This window comes from Astyanax mexicanus, chromosome 14 (genome assembly GCF_023375975.1).
Source record: "Astyanax mexicanus isolate ESR-SI-001 chromosome 14, AstMex3_surface, whole genome shotgun sequence".
NCBI classification, from domain to species: domain Eukaryota; kingdom Metazoa; phylum Chordata; class Actinopteri; order Characiformes; family Acestrorhamphidae; genus Astyanax; species Astyanax mexicanus.
Genome location: NC_064421.1, coordinates 9820818 through 9838444, shown reverse-complemented (window position 1 = coordinate 9838444; position 17627 = coordinate 9820818). Strand labels below are relative to the sequence as shown.

The window sequence follows — 17627 nt, the reverse complement described above, 5'->3', positions numbered from 1 at the left end:
TCCGAGCGTGCTGGATACTCATCATCAGCAGTTTGAAAAGAGGCAGAGTCTGACTTCAAATGTGTCGGAGGAGGCATGTGCTAGTCTTCACTCTTCTGGTGTTGTGGCATCACTAGTGGTAGAGGGAGTCATAATGAGTGGGTTTAGTAATTGGCCGTGTAAATTGTGGGAAAAATGAAAAAATCATGTTGTTTCTGGTTATAAATAGCTATTAATAACTAAGTTTTCATCACAATAACTAACAGAACTTTGCTTTAGAGAGGTCAGGTTGTGGCAAATGATCACAATAGCAACATTTTAGCCTCAAGGTCTTGTAGCAAATATTTTTCAATTATTCCATGAAGTTTTTAAATACTTTATACTATATTTTTGAATGCATTAATATTTAAGATACTTTAAGTACTTAGATACCCCTTAAATAGTAAACTATGATCTTCTGCTCTTTTTTCATTTTTAAACGAAATGGGTGTAAATGAGTCTTTTCACAAAAAAATAAATAAAAAATGTTTATTTGGTGCATCTCAGAGCAATTGTCTGATCACCATTAGATTTCAAAATTTGTGTTCTTGCACTTCTGAATGAAGAATAGTTACATGCTCAAGTATATGTCCCTACCCTGCTATTAACCTAATATATAATACATATATATGTGTTATGTATATGTATATATATATATACATATATATATATATATATATATATATATATATATATATATATATATTGTAACGGGCGCGAAGATGATGAAGAAGCCGGCAACATTATGTCAGCGAAAAATGCTCTTTATTAACAGGGTACCTCACTTACAGCTCTGACAAGTGCTTGGAGAGTAAAACCCAGCTTGAAAAACACAGCCAAAAACTCCCAAAGTGGCTAAACTGGCTAACATACACAGAGAAGGTAGATTCCCCTCGACCCCCAAAAACATACCCCCACAATGCCCTGCTGGCCCTGAATTTGCATAACCCCACCCCTACAGGCGCACTATAGGCTGACGAACCTAACACTACGTGGCGATCGCCACATAGCCCCCCCCCTTACTGCCAACCGTCCCGGTGGCACTACACTAGCCAATACCAACAATGATAACAATCTTTTTTTTTTTTTTTTTTTTTTTTTTCTAGTCCAGAACAAAGTCTCTGAGGCGCGGGGGGGTCCGCCGAGCCCTAGTAGAGGCTCTTCCCCCCGCCCCTCCCTGGTTTTTTCGGGCGGCGAGGTGTACAGCCGCCAGGCGCTCTTTTAAATCACGGGCATACTCAGTCACGCTCGCAGGTTCGTCCAAACCCGCTGGCAGCCCGAAAGCCAGGTCGGTGGGCGTGCGTAGTTCCCGGCCCAGCATGAGTTGTGCTGGGGTGAAGCCAGTAGACTCCTGGAGTGCTGCGCGGCAGGACAGCAGGACCAGAGGCAAGTGGCGGTCCCAATCTCGCTGACGGCTGCTGGTGACGATAGCTAGCTGTGTTGCGAGTGTCCGATTAAAACGCTCGACCAGCCCGTCACTCTGCGGATGCAGGGGCGTGGTGCGGGTCTTCCGTACTCCTAAGCGTTGACAAACTTCAGCCATGACCTGCGATTCAAAGTTCCGCCCCTGGTCGCTGTGGAGTTCCTCGGGCAGCCCAAACCGGCAGAAGAACTCGTCGACGAGTCGTCCTGCTGTGGTAACCGCGCCCTGGTCGGGGACCGCGTATGCCTCTGGCCACTTTGTGAAAAAGTCCATTGCCACAAGCACATAACGGTTCCCCAGCTCCGTGCACGGGAACGGTCCCAGTACATCCACCGCTACCCGCTCCATGGGCATCCCTGAGCGGAGTGACTGTAATGGGGCGCGCGACCTCCCCACGGGCCCTTTCTTGGCTGTACAGGCATCGCAACAGTGTACGAACAGCTCAACATCGGTCCTACACCCCGGCCAGTAGAACCGCTGTCGAAGCTGTTTCAGGGTCTTGTTTACCCCAAAGTGTCCTACCCCTGCCGGACCGTGCACTGACTGCAAGACGCGGTGTCGGAGCTGGTGTGGGACCAGCAACTGCCACACGTACTTCCCGGGCGCAACGTCTTCCCAGCGCCGATATAACAGCCCTCCGCGCTCACAGATGTTGTCCCAGGAGGAGCGGTATGCCTTGCAGTCCGGTCCATGGGGCGTCACGTCCTTCCATTCGGGCCGGTAGCTTGCCCGCTTCCACTGGAACACCTGCTTGAGAACGACGTCCTCAGCTTGGGCCCGTTGAAACTCCACTGTCCCGCAGGGTTCCAGTGGTTCGCTACCGTCCTCGTCCACTGCCGTGATCCTCCCTTCTGCCTCCTCCTCCCGCTGTTCTAGCCGTGCACAGTAGCGGCATTCAGCTTCCAGACAGGGGCGGCGGGACAAGGCATCCGCGTTGTTGTGGAGTCGACCGGCTCTGTGCTGAATGGAGAACTGGAACTCCTGCAACGCAGCAATCCACCGCGCTACTTGACCCTCTGGTTCCCGGAATTGCATGAGCCAGGTCAGCGAAGCATGATCAGTCCTCAGGACAAAGGGGTGGCCGTACAGATAGTGTCGAAAGTGTTTAAGTCCCGACACCACTGCTAGCAGTTCGCGCCGCGTTACACAATAGTTGCGCTCGGGTTTGCTGAGGGCGCGACTAAAGTACGCGATGACCCTTTCTTGCCCCTCCTGGATCTGAGACAGCACTGCCCCGAGCCCAAAGTTGCTAGCGTCTGTATCCACCACAAACTGTCCCTCCGCTTGTGGAAGTGCTAAGATAGGAGCCGCACATAATGCTCGGCGCAGCCGCCGAAAGGCCTTGTCCGCCCCGTCTGTCCACTCGAATGCCGCTCCCTTTTCTGTCAGCCGGTGCAGGGGGGCTGCGATGTCAGCGAACCCCTGCACGAACCTCCTATAATAGGAGGCGAGTCCCAGGAAGCTCCGAAGCTCACTCACGTCTTTCGGTGTCGGCCAATGTTGCACCGACTGCACTTTTCCCGGGTCGGTGGCCACCCCGTCCGCGCTGACCACATGCCCCAGGAACTGCACCTTCTTTTGGAGGAGGAGACACTTCTTCGGGTGCAACCGGAGGTTTGCCCCCTTGATAGCCGCGATCACCTTCTCCAAGCAGACGAGGGCCTCGTCAAAGGTTGGTGCGTGCGCGAGGAGATCATCCAAGTATAGGATGCAACGTTCGCGGGGGATACCCACCAGCACCCTCTCCATTAACCGTTCGAATGTGGCTGGAGCGTTCCGCAACCCGAACGGCATAACCCGGAACTGCCAAAGGCCAGACCCCAGAGTGAACGCCGTCCTTTCTTTTGCCTCCGGCGCCAGCTCCACCTGCCAATATCCGCTCCGTAGGTCCAGGGAACTAAACCATGACGACCCGGCCACTTTATCCAGAGCGTCATCGATACGTGGCAGCGGGTACGAGTCTGCCTTGGTGACTGCATTCAAACGCCGGTAGTCAACGCAGAATCGCCAGCTGTTGTCTTTCTTTTTCACCAGCACCACGGGTGCTGCCCATGGGCTGCTGGACGGCTCGATGACTCCGCTCGCTACCATCTCTTTTAGTTTCCGCTCCGCCGCTTGTTGTTTCATGACGGGGAGTCGGTGTGCTCGGAGCCGGATAGGTGGAGTGGCGCCGGTGTCAATCTGGTGCTGGACGAGGTTAGTGCGAGTGCAGTCCTCTTCCCGGGCTGCAAACGCATCCAGGTTCACCTCGAGTAACGCCCACAGTCTCTGACCTTGTTCCGCAGTGAGGCCCTCGCTGCTCCGCTGCCACAGCTCCTTCACCGCCTCGCGTGTGCTACCAGCGGCCGCCGGTTCAGGCGCAGCTGTGCCCTCTTCTGGCCCACTAGTACTGGCTGCCGCTTGCTCTTGTGTCGTCGCTCGCTGTCTTGACAGGGGAATATGGGTTTTCCCCAGTATGAGCGTTGCAGCTGGGATATCTAGGACCGCCCCCAGTGCGTGCAGGAAGTCCAGCCCCAGTATACAGGCATCGCGGATGGGCGCAAGATAAAACTTGTGTCGGATGGATCGTGTGGCCAGGGCCACCCGCACACTCCTTCTCCCTTCCAGCCGCACTTTGTCTCCCGTGACTGACCTCAGCACGATGTCGGGGGCGTCCCACTCCTCCAGTGCTCCGGACTCGAGCATTGCTAGCAGCTCCGACCGCACAATGGACACTGTAGCGCCAGTATCCACCAGCGCACTGACCGGCTGTCCCTCGATGCTGCACCGTAGCCACAGTCCGTTCGCCGTGCCCAGCCGGCCCACAACTGGTTCGTGTATGAGGGTGCTTGCTGCCGGGATCCTCCCACCCCTCACTGGGAAGTCCCGAACTCGTTTTCCGCCGGCGCTGGTGCACGGCACTGGTTAGCCTTGTGCCCCCATCTTCTGCACCGCCAGCATCGTACAGGGCTCCGACCGGCGCCTGGTGTTGTTTCCGCCGGCCGTGTCTGGCACACTCGTGCTTCTGACTCCTCTTCTGCTTCGACTTGGAGGCAAGTGGCTGATCTTTGGTCTTTCAAGATGAGCTCCGCTTTCTCTGCCTCTTCCACGGCTGCACTGAGGGACGTAGCTCCAGAGAGCCTCACATGACGTTGTAGGCTCCCTGGCGCCAGCGCGTTTAAAAACGCGTCAAGCGCGAGCTCGTCCCTCACCCCGGCTGGAAACCCTGGATACGCCTGCCTCACCAGCGTCTTCAGCTCCACAGCGAGCACGCTTAGCCGCTCGCTCTTGCCCCGCCTTCGGTCCCGTAGCTGCTGGCGCACCAACTGCACGTCGGGGACCCTGCCAAAGCGCTGTCGCAAGATGGACTTTAATGCGTCTAAGTCTCCGTGTTCTTCCGCCGGCAAGTCTACCAGCGCTTGAAGTGCTCTGCCTTCAAGGGCAAGGCACAGCCGCGTTGCTATCATCGCCGGCGTCCATCCATAGTACCTTGCGACAACACCCAGCTGTGCTTCATACGGCTCCCAGGGTCCCTCACCACTGTAGCGCGGAAGGCTAATACTTGCTACTGGCGCTGTCAACTCGACCGCGGGGCAGGCAGGATGTTGGTGCCCGCTCCGCTCTGCGGCGGGCCGCCGGCTGTCGGCGCTCCCGCGGCCGTCTCGCTCCGCGGCGGGCCGCCGGCTGTCGGCGCTCCCGCGGCCGCCTCGCTCCGCGGCGGGTCGCCGGCTGTCGGTGCTCCCGCGGCCGTCTTGCTCTGCTGCGGGCCGCCTGCCCTCGCTAACCAGCCGAGCTCGTGGCTGGCTAGCCCCGTCAGGTAGGGTAGGGTAGGCAGAACGCTCGGTACCCTCCTCCTGCGAGCTGCTCCTCGGCTGAGCCTCCTCACTGCTCAGCCTCTGGATCTGCTGCTCTAGCTTGCTGATCTCCGCCCTCACATCCCACTTCTGACACCATTGTAACGGGCGCGAAGATGATGAAGAAGCCGGCAACATTATGTCAGCGAAAAATGCTCTTTATTAACAGGGTACCTCACTTACAGCTCTGACAAGTGCTTGGAGAGTAAAACCCAGCTTGAAAAACACAGCCAAAAACTCCCAAAGTGGCTAAACTGGCTAACATACACAGAGAAGGTAGATTCCCCTCGACCCCCAAAAACATACCCCCACAATGCCCTGCTGGCCCTGAATTTGCATAACCCCACCCCTACAGGCGCACTATAGGCTGACGAACCTAACACTACGTGGCGATCGCCACAATATATATATATATGTGTATGTATGTATATATATACCCTGTTATAAACCTAATCTAATGCACATGGCATCTAATAAAAATAATATATTTCAATTATTAAGAGAGTCTTGAAGATCTTCTAGATTCAAGTTTCTTAAAAACAGCCACCCTTTGCTCTGATTGCTGCTTTGCACACTCTTGACATCATTCTCTCAATGAGCTTCAAGAGGTGGTCACCTGAAATGGTGGTTTTTCAAACAGTCTTGAAGGAAGGAGTTCCCAGAGGTGTTTATTAGCACTTGTTGCCTCTTTGCCTTCTTCACTCTGTGCTCCAGCTCACCCCAAACCATCTGGATTGGGTTCAGGTCCGGTGACTGTGGAGGTTCAGCTCATTTTTTGTTAAGAACATAAAACTCCACATGTGTTCATTCATAGTTTTGATGCCTTCAGTGAGAATCTACAATGTAAATAGTCATGAATATAAAGAAAACGCATTGAATGAGAAGGTGTGTCCAAACTTTTGACCTGTACTGTAGATGCCTCTTAAAAAGTAAACTATGATCTATGAAACTCTGTTTAATATAACTCAGGGCAAATCAGCAGTGCTTGAACTAATTCTAAACATACATCGTCCTTGAGTCCGGACGGAGCAATAGCACCTTATATGGTCGTTAGTCATGTCCAGCCTTGCTTAGGCATGAGGGAGACAAAGCGACAGCAAGTGTCTTCTGACATATCACGTTAAAGCATCTGCCACGCGGGTGAACTTTGTGCGAGCGGGCCTGCAGGCCTACAGGGACGGTCCGGCAGCTTTAGTCATCCCAGCACACGGGCCGAGCCGGCCGCCTCTCGCTCAGCGGCTCCTCGCTAATCAGCGGACTGCTGCGTCCGAGCGCTGGAGCGAGCAGAGGAGCGGACGGAGGGAACGAGGGATAGGGAGGATGAATCACCCTTTTGTACGGCTTTCTAGAAGACTGGCCGCGCTGCATGGTTTGTGGCGTTCTGCTGGGGGAGCAGACGACTTCTGTGGGTCGCTGACCTTTTCTCAGTGCAGATTTTCCTCTCTCTTTCTCTCTCTCTCCTTCTCTTTCTCTTTTATATGTCTATCTTTACCTCTCCAGGCTGCTCATCCAGCACTGAGTATCAGGCCAGCAGCAGTCAATGATAACAACTAATAAATAATAATAATAATAATAATAATAATAATAATAATAATAATAATAACAATAATAACAAATATTGGATTTATAATGCTTTATTGAATTAACAATACATTAAAGTGACACTAAAGCTACATTACGCATCATTTTTACCATAAAACTGAAGCTTCACAAACCTATTGATGCCAAAATTACTGTTATACAAAGTATAGATTCTCCTTCATTACATTAACACCACACCAGACCAGAATGCTGCTACTGCACTATAGAACTTTGGTGGAGCTGCAAAAGGGTTGGATTTGTGTAAAACCTTGTAATATTAGCAGTCCAGATATTTCTTTTAATTCAGATACAGTTCTGTATTTCTCATCTTATCCAAAAATGCATGTGTACAGCTGTTACCATGCATAATTTGTATTTACTGCAGTAGAGTAATAATAGAGAAGTTCTCGTCTGAAGGCATTAGACAATAAAAAATGCCAATACTCACATAAAGAGAACAGACACAAAAACAATATACAGGTGCTGGTCAACGAATTAGAATAATTTGAAATAGTGCAATCAAGAAATTCTTTGAATGCATTTTTTGTGCAGAAAGCAAATCAGGTGTTCACCGCACCTGTCCTACTCGTTAGACTAATCACAGAACTCGTTACCTGGAAAAAAATTTGCTCAGCTGAGCTTTCCAAAAGGCCCATTTAGGCCATTTAACTGTGACACTGTTGTTTTATTGAATTAGAATAAATGCTCGAATTTTTGTTTTCTGTGAAGAGTGTTCACTGTGCAGTATAAAGTCAGGGTTGAGTAGAATTTCTAAGTTGTAAAATCAATCATGGGTAAGCGGCGCGACCTCTCAACCGGAATAGTGGCTCAAATTCAAGCCCTTCGCCAACAAGGCTTGACCCAAACTAAAATTGCTGAGCAGCTCGGCATCAGCCAGTCTTCCGTCTGCAAAGCTCTCAAGAAAAACTGCAGCAAGCGCACCAACTGTTCCGGCATCCGAAAAACTTCTGCTCGCGACAACAAGCAGCTGAGAAAGATCGCAGTCAGCAACCGGTTCAAGTCCACTTCCGAGCTCACCGACTTGTGGAACAAGCAGACCGGCGCTGACGTCTCCAGATCAACCACTTACCGTCGTCTGCGCGAACTCGGCTTAAAATCTCGCGTTCCAGCAGTAAAACCGATGCTGAACAAGAAACAAATGGAGAAACGGCTGAAGTGGTTCAAAGAACACGGCGAGTGGACTGCTGAAGACTGGCAGAAAGTGGTCTTCAGTGACGAATCACGCTTCTGCATCTCCTTCGGTGACCAAGGTCCTCGTGTCTGGCGTCGTGGTGGCGAAACCTACAACCACGAGTGCGTGAAAAGATCCGTCAAGTTTCCCCAGAGCGTTATGGTCTGGGGATGCATGTCCGCTCGAGGTGTAGGGAAACTCTGCTTCCTCAAGAAGACTGTCAATGCTGCCGTATATCAAGATGTTCTGGAAACGTTCCTGATTCCGACTGTTGAGGAACAGTTCGGCGAAGAAGACTTCATATTTCAACAGGATCTTGCACCGGCTCATGCGGCAAAGTCGACCAAAGATTGGTTCACTAAAAAACAGCTTGAAGTTTTGGCATGGCCGGCCAACTCGCCTGACCTCAATGTCATTGAAAACCTTTGGGCCATCGTCAAGCGGAAAATTCGCGACAGAAAGCCTACTACGCTGGACCAACTGAAGCAGAACATCGCCACTGCCTGGGAAGCTGTGAGTGCGGAAACTTGCGACAAGCTGGTCAAATCGATGCCGCGGAGACTTCAGGCAGTCATACAAGCCAAGGGGGCAGCCACAAAATACTGAGAAAGTGATGATTGTAATTATAATAAAAATTATTCTAATTCAATGAAACGGTTTCTCCATTATTCTAATTCAATAAAACAACAGTGTCACAGTTAAATGGCCTAAATGGGCCTTTTGGAAAGCTCAGCTGAGCAAATTTTTTCCAGGTAACGAGTTCTGTGATTAGTCTAACGAGTAGGACAGGTGCGGTGAACACCTGATTTGCTTTCTGCACAAAAAATGCATTCAAAGAATTTCTTGATTGCACTATTTCAAATTATTCTAATTCGTTGACCAACACCTGTATACATTTTCCAAAACCGTGTTCATTGAAGAAATATTTGACGGGATTGACTCCCTCTACAGTGCTTAATACCTTTAAATGTTTCAAGGAAGTGAGAGAAATTTTGGTTTGTAAAGCAGTGTTATTTTTGATTTAATTTTAGTTTCTGTCTTTTGAGTAAAATGTGTAATAGTTTTAGTCACGTTTTTGTCTTTTGGTTAATATTATATTATATAATATTATAAATATATTAATATTAATATTATATTATAACAAAAACAAACATTTTAGTGTAGGTTTAGTGTAAAGAATTTTAGTCGAATAAAAAGTATGTATTAAATATTTTTATTGTTTTAATATTTTAGATTTGTGTTATTTTAAGATTATTTGTTTATTAAAATAGACGTTAGGTTTTGTTGCATTTAAAATATGCTAACATTAAAATAGTAAAATATCCAGCACAACAAACCTGTAAACACAAAATAATTGCTGTATAAACAGAGACAGAGGAGAATTCTGCCTTCAGGGTTTTCTAACAGAAACAGGAAGAAGACGGAAAGTGCTGCTTCTCTGTGTGCTGACTGGTTGATCAGTAATCAGATAATATAATTGCATTACAAATAATTTCTCTATTCATCAGTCTTTGATGTATTCATTTACTTGTTTTTAGTTGATGGAAAGTGTAATTAAATTTGTTATAGTTTTTAGTTTTCAAGCTTTAATTTTTATTTAGTTCGGGTCTCGTTTTCGTCATAAAAATAGGTTGTCAATGAAGATTTATTGTCATTTTACACAAAATTAACACTGGTGTAAAGAACATCCGCGACCTAAAATCCCTCAGACAGCACTGCATCAATAACCGACTTTCATCAATAGCTGATAGAACCATTTTAGCAAGAGATTATTTGGCAAGCCCCTGTCAAGCACTGTAATACATATTAAAATTCACAAATACCATAAAACTTTACTGTACAGTGCAGACCTAAAGCCATATGTTAACAATGTCCAGAAGTGGCTTCCACTTTTCTGTGATCAGAGGCCTCTAGAATGAACACAGTGGAAAATGCAACAAAATGCAAAATAAAAACTCAAAATCTCCACACTGTTTTTTGAATTTGTTTAAACATATTCAGACTTGAGGTTGTATTTACTAAAAAACTAACTGTTTTGCCTTTTTCCTCTTCTTTATTTCTGAGCCTTTCAAATAAGTGCCTCTCTGTGTCTCTTGCTCTCTCACACAGCGCCCTTGGAGGGCCCTCAGCCTTGCATATTCCAGCCTTTCCGAGTGGAGGCTGCCTCATTGACTACGTGCCGCAAGTGTGCCAGTTACTCACAAATAAGGTAAAAAGCAGCCGTCTTTTTCTGCTCGCATGTGTCTGTGTGCCCACACATTCATTACGGGGATTATATAATGGCGTGGCGTACCCTGCATTAGTGCACTGAAGTGTGACGGTGTGTGTGTGGTGCTTTTTATTTTTACCCAATGCTCTTCCAATGTTGGGTTCCAGTCCTCAATCAGTGTCTACGTCTGCCTTATTTTACACCTTCAGCTGGATAGGGTGAGGAATAAGGTGTGCTTTAATAAGTCTATGACCTGTAGCCAATCAACTCACCTTTTTTGTGAGATGCATAGGTCAGCTGAATGTATTTGCAGGAAAGTAGTGACTAATGACCTGACAGGTACCAATATTTAGCTAGCTGATGTAAAAGCACCTCATTAATAGAGCAGAGTGACCCATTGAGCTGATTTTGCTCTCTGTGACAGGTTGTAAACTCCTTAGTTGATATGCATTTTCTTAAAAATCTGTTAGCTAAAGACCTTAAAGTTGACTACAACTGGTTCAACATTGTTAAAATGAACCAAAAAGCTGAGCTAAAGGAGAACCCCTGTGTATAATGGACTTTTACTGTAGTAAAACATGATGAAGGGTACTAACCTTTATTGAATAGCCCACCTCTGCTCTCACACAGCTTTCTGAGATCCAGTCATTTTGTGCTTTTTGCCCAGCACTCTTTACAACAGCCGCTTCGAGGCATATTTTGCCCCAGATAAATTGTGTTTTACACCGTTATCCAGGCTCAAAGTAGCTCCAAACCTCATTGTTAGAATCTGGGGAGCCCTGACATTTAAAACGAGGCATTAATAACTTTAGAAGTGCACAAGAAGCTTATTAAAAAAACACTGTTGTCATCTCAGGTCACCGCCATCACTGTTCTGATCATGACCATAGACATATATACATTGACGCCACATAGCCTACCTCCTGGCGTAGCAGCTGGCCCTTTATATTGAAGGGAGTCAATCATGCGCCCCCAGTGCATTTATTTGTACTGAGGAAGGTGTATAATATATTTTCAGTGTTTATGCAGCGTCTATGTATATATGTCTATGCTCATGATCAGTACAGTGATGGCGGCGCCCTGAGATGTCGCTAACGCTGCGGGTTGTAAACAGTGTTTTTTAATAAGCTTCTTGTCAAATCAAATCAAATCAAATTTATTTGTATAGCGCTTTTTACAACAGGTGTTGGCACAAAGCAGCTTTACAGAAACATGATTACAGGACAAAGAATCAGGCAAAACATTAAACATAGAATATACATAATACAGAACCCCCAGTGAGCGCGGAGGCAAGGAAAAACTCCCTCAGAGCTGCAGGAGGAGGAAGAAACCTTGGGAGGACCAAGACTCACATTAAAGGGGGGACCATCCTACCACTGGTCAAACGGCTTTTAAATTAAAATTTAAAAAGTCTTTTATACATCCATATAGGTTTTATGTACTCAGGAGTGTAATAGCGCCACTAATGGCTTGGATGTAATCTGTAGTGGAGAGTAAGATGGTCGATGAGCAGCTGATCTGTGGTGGTGGTGGAGAAGAGCTGACTTCAGAAACTTCCATCAGTCTGGCCGGACAGGAGACGCGAGAGCCTGAGGGTCCAACATCGGTATCGGGTCAGACAGGTGGGCAGTCAGTAACTCGGACTTTTAAAGTTATTAATGCTACTTTGAGTCTGGATAACGGTGTTAAAAGCGATTATAGCGAGTTGTAAAGAGTGCTGAGTAAAAGGCACAAAATTACTGGATCTCAGAAAGCTGTGTGAGAGCGGTTGTGGACTATTTAACAAAGGTTAGTACTCTTTATCATATTTTACTACATCAAAAGTCAATTTTACGCCGCAGTTCTCCTTTAAGACTAGGTACATTGTTTAAAACAATAACTGCCATGCAATGTAGTACAATTATGTTCACTAACCCACCCCAGTTTGTAATGTTTGTACACTTGCAACCTACACACCACAGTGAAATATGAAAACAGTTATTAAATCAGATGTAATTTAAATTCTCTTTGCATGAGTGCATGTAAGCAAAGGTGAATGCCTGGCTGCACGCATGTGGCATGTGCGTGAGTGTGAGTGTGTGTATTGGCCAGACTCCATGGCTCGTTTCAGGCCTGGAAGGGCAGGAGGGCTGACAGGTGGAGACGGACTGGAGAAGCTGTGTTCTGTCAGTGGCCGTAGGGATGGCCTCTGCCCCCGCCACCACCTCACCCCCCCAATCCCTGTCAGCCCACCCTGCTCTCATCTTCCTGGACTCCTATCCTCACCTGAAGAGCAGCACACACTCGCAGGGAGACAGCATGCATAATCAGGCCCTGCCCATGTTCCAGAGCGGGTGACGGTTAGGGCCCTTGGCCATGCTCACCTTAACCTGGGTCATGGAGCAGGGAAGTGTGCGTGTGTGTGTGGTAGGCTAGTTCACTTTGGGGTGGATAATAATATAGTATGAAAATATATGTTTATCTTATCATAAATGTCTGCTTATTACTGGTACTGGTGAAACACAATCAGAAAAACAGTTAGCATTGCTGCTAACCAGCTTTGTGGCCAGCTTTTAGCATTGTGGCTAACCCATGCCAACCCTGTCAAGGCTGGTGGATGTGTCTATTGGCACTGCAGCTCTAACCCAGCTGGGCCTGACTGTTAGCATTGTGGCTAAACTGATGTTCTAGGCCTCATAACACAGGTTTAAAATAACTTTCATTAAATCCATTTTTTATTTTTGCTGAATCCACCCTCAGCTTAACTTTGAAAAAGTAAAAAATAAATAAACAAATAAATAGGAAGGGGTAGTGGTGGAGGGTCACTGGGTGATGTATGGGTTTAGAGACAGGGCAGGAGGGAGAGCTGATTAGCTGAGCTGTGGACGTCAGCAGTGGGGCAGTATTATTGATTGACTGGTCTACCAAAGTACACAGAAACATCATCCATGCCTTTAGCACCCATATGAATCTAAGTGGGTGCCACATAGGCGGAAATTATCACAATAAAAACGTTTTTTTTTTTTTTTAAGCAGGACTGCTATGTTTCTTGAATTCAGAAGAACGCGTTTCAGCTATTGATGGAAAAATATGGTTTAGGGTTTAGTGGCTCTTTAACTATCAGAGAGAAATTCAGCTTAGAAAACAGTTAGCAGTGTGGCTAACATGCTCCAAGCCTGTTAAGGCTGGCCTTTAGAACTATGGTGAAACAGCTTCAACACTGCTGAAGTCAGCTGCTGTGTTTGTTAGCATTTCAGCTTTAAACATCACTGTGCTAGCATTGTTGCAAAACTGCTTCATAACACAGACTTAACAGAATAACCTATAGACCCCATATACAAATCATAGCAAGCAGCAAGAGTTACTCTATTAATTTTGACCTGTCGTTAACTATCAGTGAGTAATCCAGCTCAGAAAAACAGTTATCATCAAGGATAACCTGCTCCAATGCTTTAAGCATTGCTGCTAACTAATTCTAATGCTGTCGAGGCCAGCTGCTGTGTTTGTTAGCATTGCAGTTTTAAACCTCACTGTGCTAGCATTCTGGCAAAACTGCTTCATAACACAGACTTAAAAGAATATCCTACAGACCCCATATACAAATCATAGCAAGCAGCAAGAGTTACTCTATTAATTTTGGCCTGTCATTAACTATCAGTGAGTAATCCAGCTCAGAAAAACAGTTATCATCAAGGATAACCTGCTCCAATGCTTTTAGCATTGCTGCTAACTAATTCTAATGCTGTCGAGGCCAGCTGCTGTGTTTGTTAGCATTGCAGCTTTAAACATAGATGCTAGGGTTGTGTCTGAACTGCTATTCTTGGCTTTATATTGCAGGTTTAGAAATAAAAAAAAAACCTTCAGACACGAAATACATATCATAGCAAACAGCGATACTTATTCTATCTAACCAGCATGGTGCTCTCAGCCTGTCATTAAATTTTAGTGAGTAGTTCAAACTTGTTCAAATATACTTATACTGATTTATATACTTATTTATATGTTTATCCCATAGCGGCCATCCTGTACATGTGTACTAGTGGGTGATTAGTCATATTTTGAAAATTATAATATAATGTATTATTGTTCTCCTGATGCTTTTTAGTTATCATACCCTGAAAATGTCATACAATTCGAACTCTAATAAAGTGTTTTTGATTAAAAATATGGATGGTTGAGTTGATATAAAAGTGATGTAAAAGGAACCGTTTCAGTTTTGTCTTTAGTTGGATCACCTGCAATCAAATTTGCATGATTTACAATAGATGATTCATAGTTTTACAATGTTTGTGACGTCTCATCTGTAAGGAAGAATTACAGATTGCATCATATGAGAATTCTATCAGCGTAAGGTTGAAAGTGAAAGACATTCCTACCCACATTCCCAGCCAATCCCACCTACACCCCCACACCCACCCCCACACATATTAGAGTATTATGTACATTGGCACACACGCCCCCATACACAAACACACACGGGCACACACAGGAAGTCAGGTCCTGAAGTATTGCAGTGGAGCATGTCGGTCGACTGCATGTCTTTGCAGTGACTCACCTGCATGTCACCCACGCCCATCCCCGCTCACCTGCCAGTAGGAGGGCTTGGTCCGGGCTGTGTGTCATGGCGCTTTGCCCCAAGTAAGGGCGTGGAGTGCAGAGATGCAAGGTTCCTGCTCTGCTTTCCTCAGGAACTAAACAAATACAGCCTGGGGAAAGGGCTGGGCCATGTGTATGTGTGTGTGTGAGATATATGTACAGTGTGTAGGTGTGTTTACGATGTACATTTCCAGGACAATCTGTTCAAACTGTTTTATTGAACATTAAATTTACAATAAAAAATTAAAGGTGCACTTTTTGATTTATTGCTGGTGAAGTTTTGGATTATGTCACCAGCCCTGTTCTTGGAGATCTGCCACCATACACATCAGGACTTCAGCCACACCCTTCATGAACCCCACCTAATACATCTAATTGCTGAGTTCAGAAGCACTTGATAAGTTGAGTGAGGTGTGTTAGATACGTGAGCTGGTGATGTAATATTACAGGGCTTAGTACTTAATATCAGCTTCACTTCAACACTAAAATCCATTAAATTAGCAGCATTTAAATGATATTGTCCTTACTGTGTACAAAGCATTTATGATTTTTAAAGGTGTGTGAGTGTATACTGTATATTTATCATTGTTTTACTTTTTCTTTACAAAAAAAGGGTTTTAGAGTTGATTGAATTCAGATTTTGTAACATCAATAATAATGAGTTCAGCGTGCTGAATGATCAGGAGTAAACACGAGGTAACCGCATGGCCTCCATCCACATGGTTGGGCACGTGCTTGTAAACGCACGTATGGAAAGCTGTGCACCTCAGTCCAGCACAGTTTTGCAGCGCAGATATTTCCAGTTACAGCTGAATTCCCGCTTTAAATTCCAGAAAAAAACGCTTTTATTTAACTTTTAAAAAACTTCATTTAAATGCCTGATTAAAGGGCCGATTACTGTTGTCTTCTTGCTGTTTTCCTCGGGTTTTGAGTACACAGAGCTGACTCAGCTCTTGATCGGTCCAGACGCAAGACAGCACGCGAGTGGGGGCGGGGCTGGTGACGTTGTGGGACCTGCATTGTTTAATTTGCGATATACATCATCGAAAAAAGATTGTGCAGCCTTACTGTAAATAGTCCTATACTATTTGCAATGCTTCTCTACAGAGACTAGACAAGCTGTGTGTGCTCATGTTTGTCAGCAGTGTGTGCGTGTGTGTGTTTGTGTATGTTTGTGAGAGAAAACATGTTCCAGGTAGGTGCATAAGTTCTCCTGTCTTCCATGCTATTGCTCTGAAATTAATGCTATACACACAAACGCAATGTTTTACTGTTTAACTCTGATTTTTAAAAACTAGAACATATTAGCCAAAGTTTTCATTCACATGAATTTCAGTCCAAAATATTGGGAAAGTTAAACACATATTAATACTTTTTTTTTCTTATAGCAGGTACAGCTCAGCCTCTGTCTGGTTCTACTTTAGTTACCTTCACAGTGCATTAGAAAGCCTTGCACCCTTCTCATGTTCCTGCTAATTGATTTTAACTGCACACCTCCCTCTGCTAGAAAGCACTGTTTGCTACAGGCGTCAATTCGTATTATTTAGTTATTTGTTATTCAGTATTTGTTAAATACATACCGTATTTTTCGGACTATAAGGCGCACCGTATTATAAGGCGCACGATGAGTGAACAGTCTATTTTTAGTGTTAGTCCATACACAAGGCGCACTGGATTATAAGGCGCACTAAATGAAACTTTATTTATATCAGTAACAATAACTCTGAGCAATAAATCCTTCACAATATCTGTGAAAAATAACAACATCTCTGAGCAAGAAATCAACAAGCACAGCAAGTACGTATTACTCCGCGACGCTCCTGACAACGGTAGCCGCAACGCTCCGACAGACCATAATATTATGTTGAAGCACAGCAAGTACGTATTACTCCGCGAGGCTCCTGACAACGGTAGCCGCAACGCTCCGACAGACCATAATATTATGTTGAAGCACAGCAAATACGTATTACTCCGCGACGCTCCTGACAACGGTAGCCGCAACGCTCCGACAGACCATAATATTATGTTGAAGCACAGCAAGTACCGCATTACTCCGCGAGGCTTCTGACTATAATAGCGTGTTGTGCCGAATTCGGTGAATAAAACGTTTTTAAAACAGAGATAAAGATTGGATAAGTTTCATTTCTGGATGAAGTGATTTCCAGCGCTGTTTGGATATAACTGTGGATTACAGGAGACTGGATTGATGGATTCTCTTTAGTCTGGACGCGTTTTGAAGGTAGGACCTGTGGCTGAGCGCGGGTGTGTGTTCGGGGGGTGGCGGCAGTGACCGGAGGTTACCCCAGGACAAAAGGAGAGCCTTTTATTACTGGAAACATGCGCTCTGACGCAGCTCTAATTCATGAAACATACATCCTACAGTAAAAGCACAGTTCTGGAATCCGGAGAGCCAGACGGTTCGAATGGTGTATGACATGACCGCATTCGATGAAATATGGACGAACGATAAACGCAAATATGAGAGTTATGAATTATAAAAATCATAACCAAGGCATATTTCGCCCTAAATGTTTATTTTCTGAAAGGATATTCCGCTAAATAGGCTAAATAGCTCAAAAGCAGAGATTCTAAGCTTTAAAATGGTATATTGATGTCTATATTGAACCTGTAACTGTTCATAACTATTCAGAAACACAGCCAGTTATGAAATATTAAATATTTCTGGCCCGCCGGTGGGCCAGCGCGTGTTAAGAGGTTAACTTTACTTAGAAGTGGGCGCTAAAAAGAAACAGTTTGTGCTATTACCCCAGAACGGGTGGAAAGGAAAGTTTACCG

General features: G+C 45.7%; 1 protein-coding gene across 2 annotated transcripts in view; it reads left to right on the top strand.

Moving 5' to 3' along the window:
- Positions 1-17627, top strand: part of babam2 (BRISC and BRCA1 A complex member 2) — a 185190-nt gene that overhangs the window by 155941 nt on the left and 11622 nt on the right. For both annotated transcript variants that reach the window (XM_022673194.2, XM_022673193.2), the window contains exon 8: positions 10157-10256. In XM_022673194.2, coding sequence (XP_022528915.1) covers positions 10157-10256 — 100 coding nt within the window. The remainder of the gene's footprint in view (positions 1-10156; positions 10257-17627) is intronic.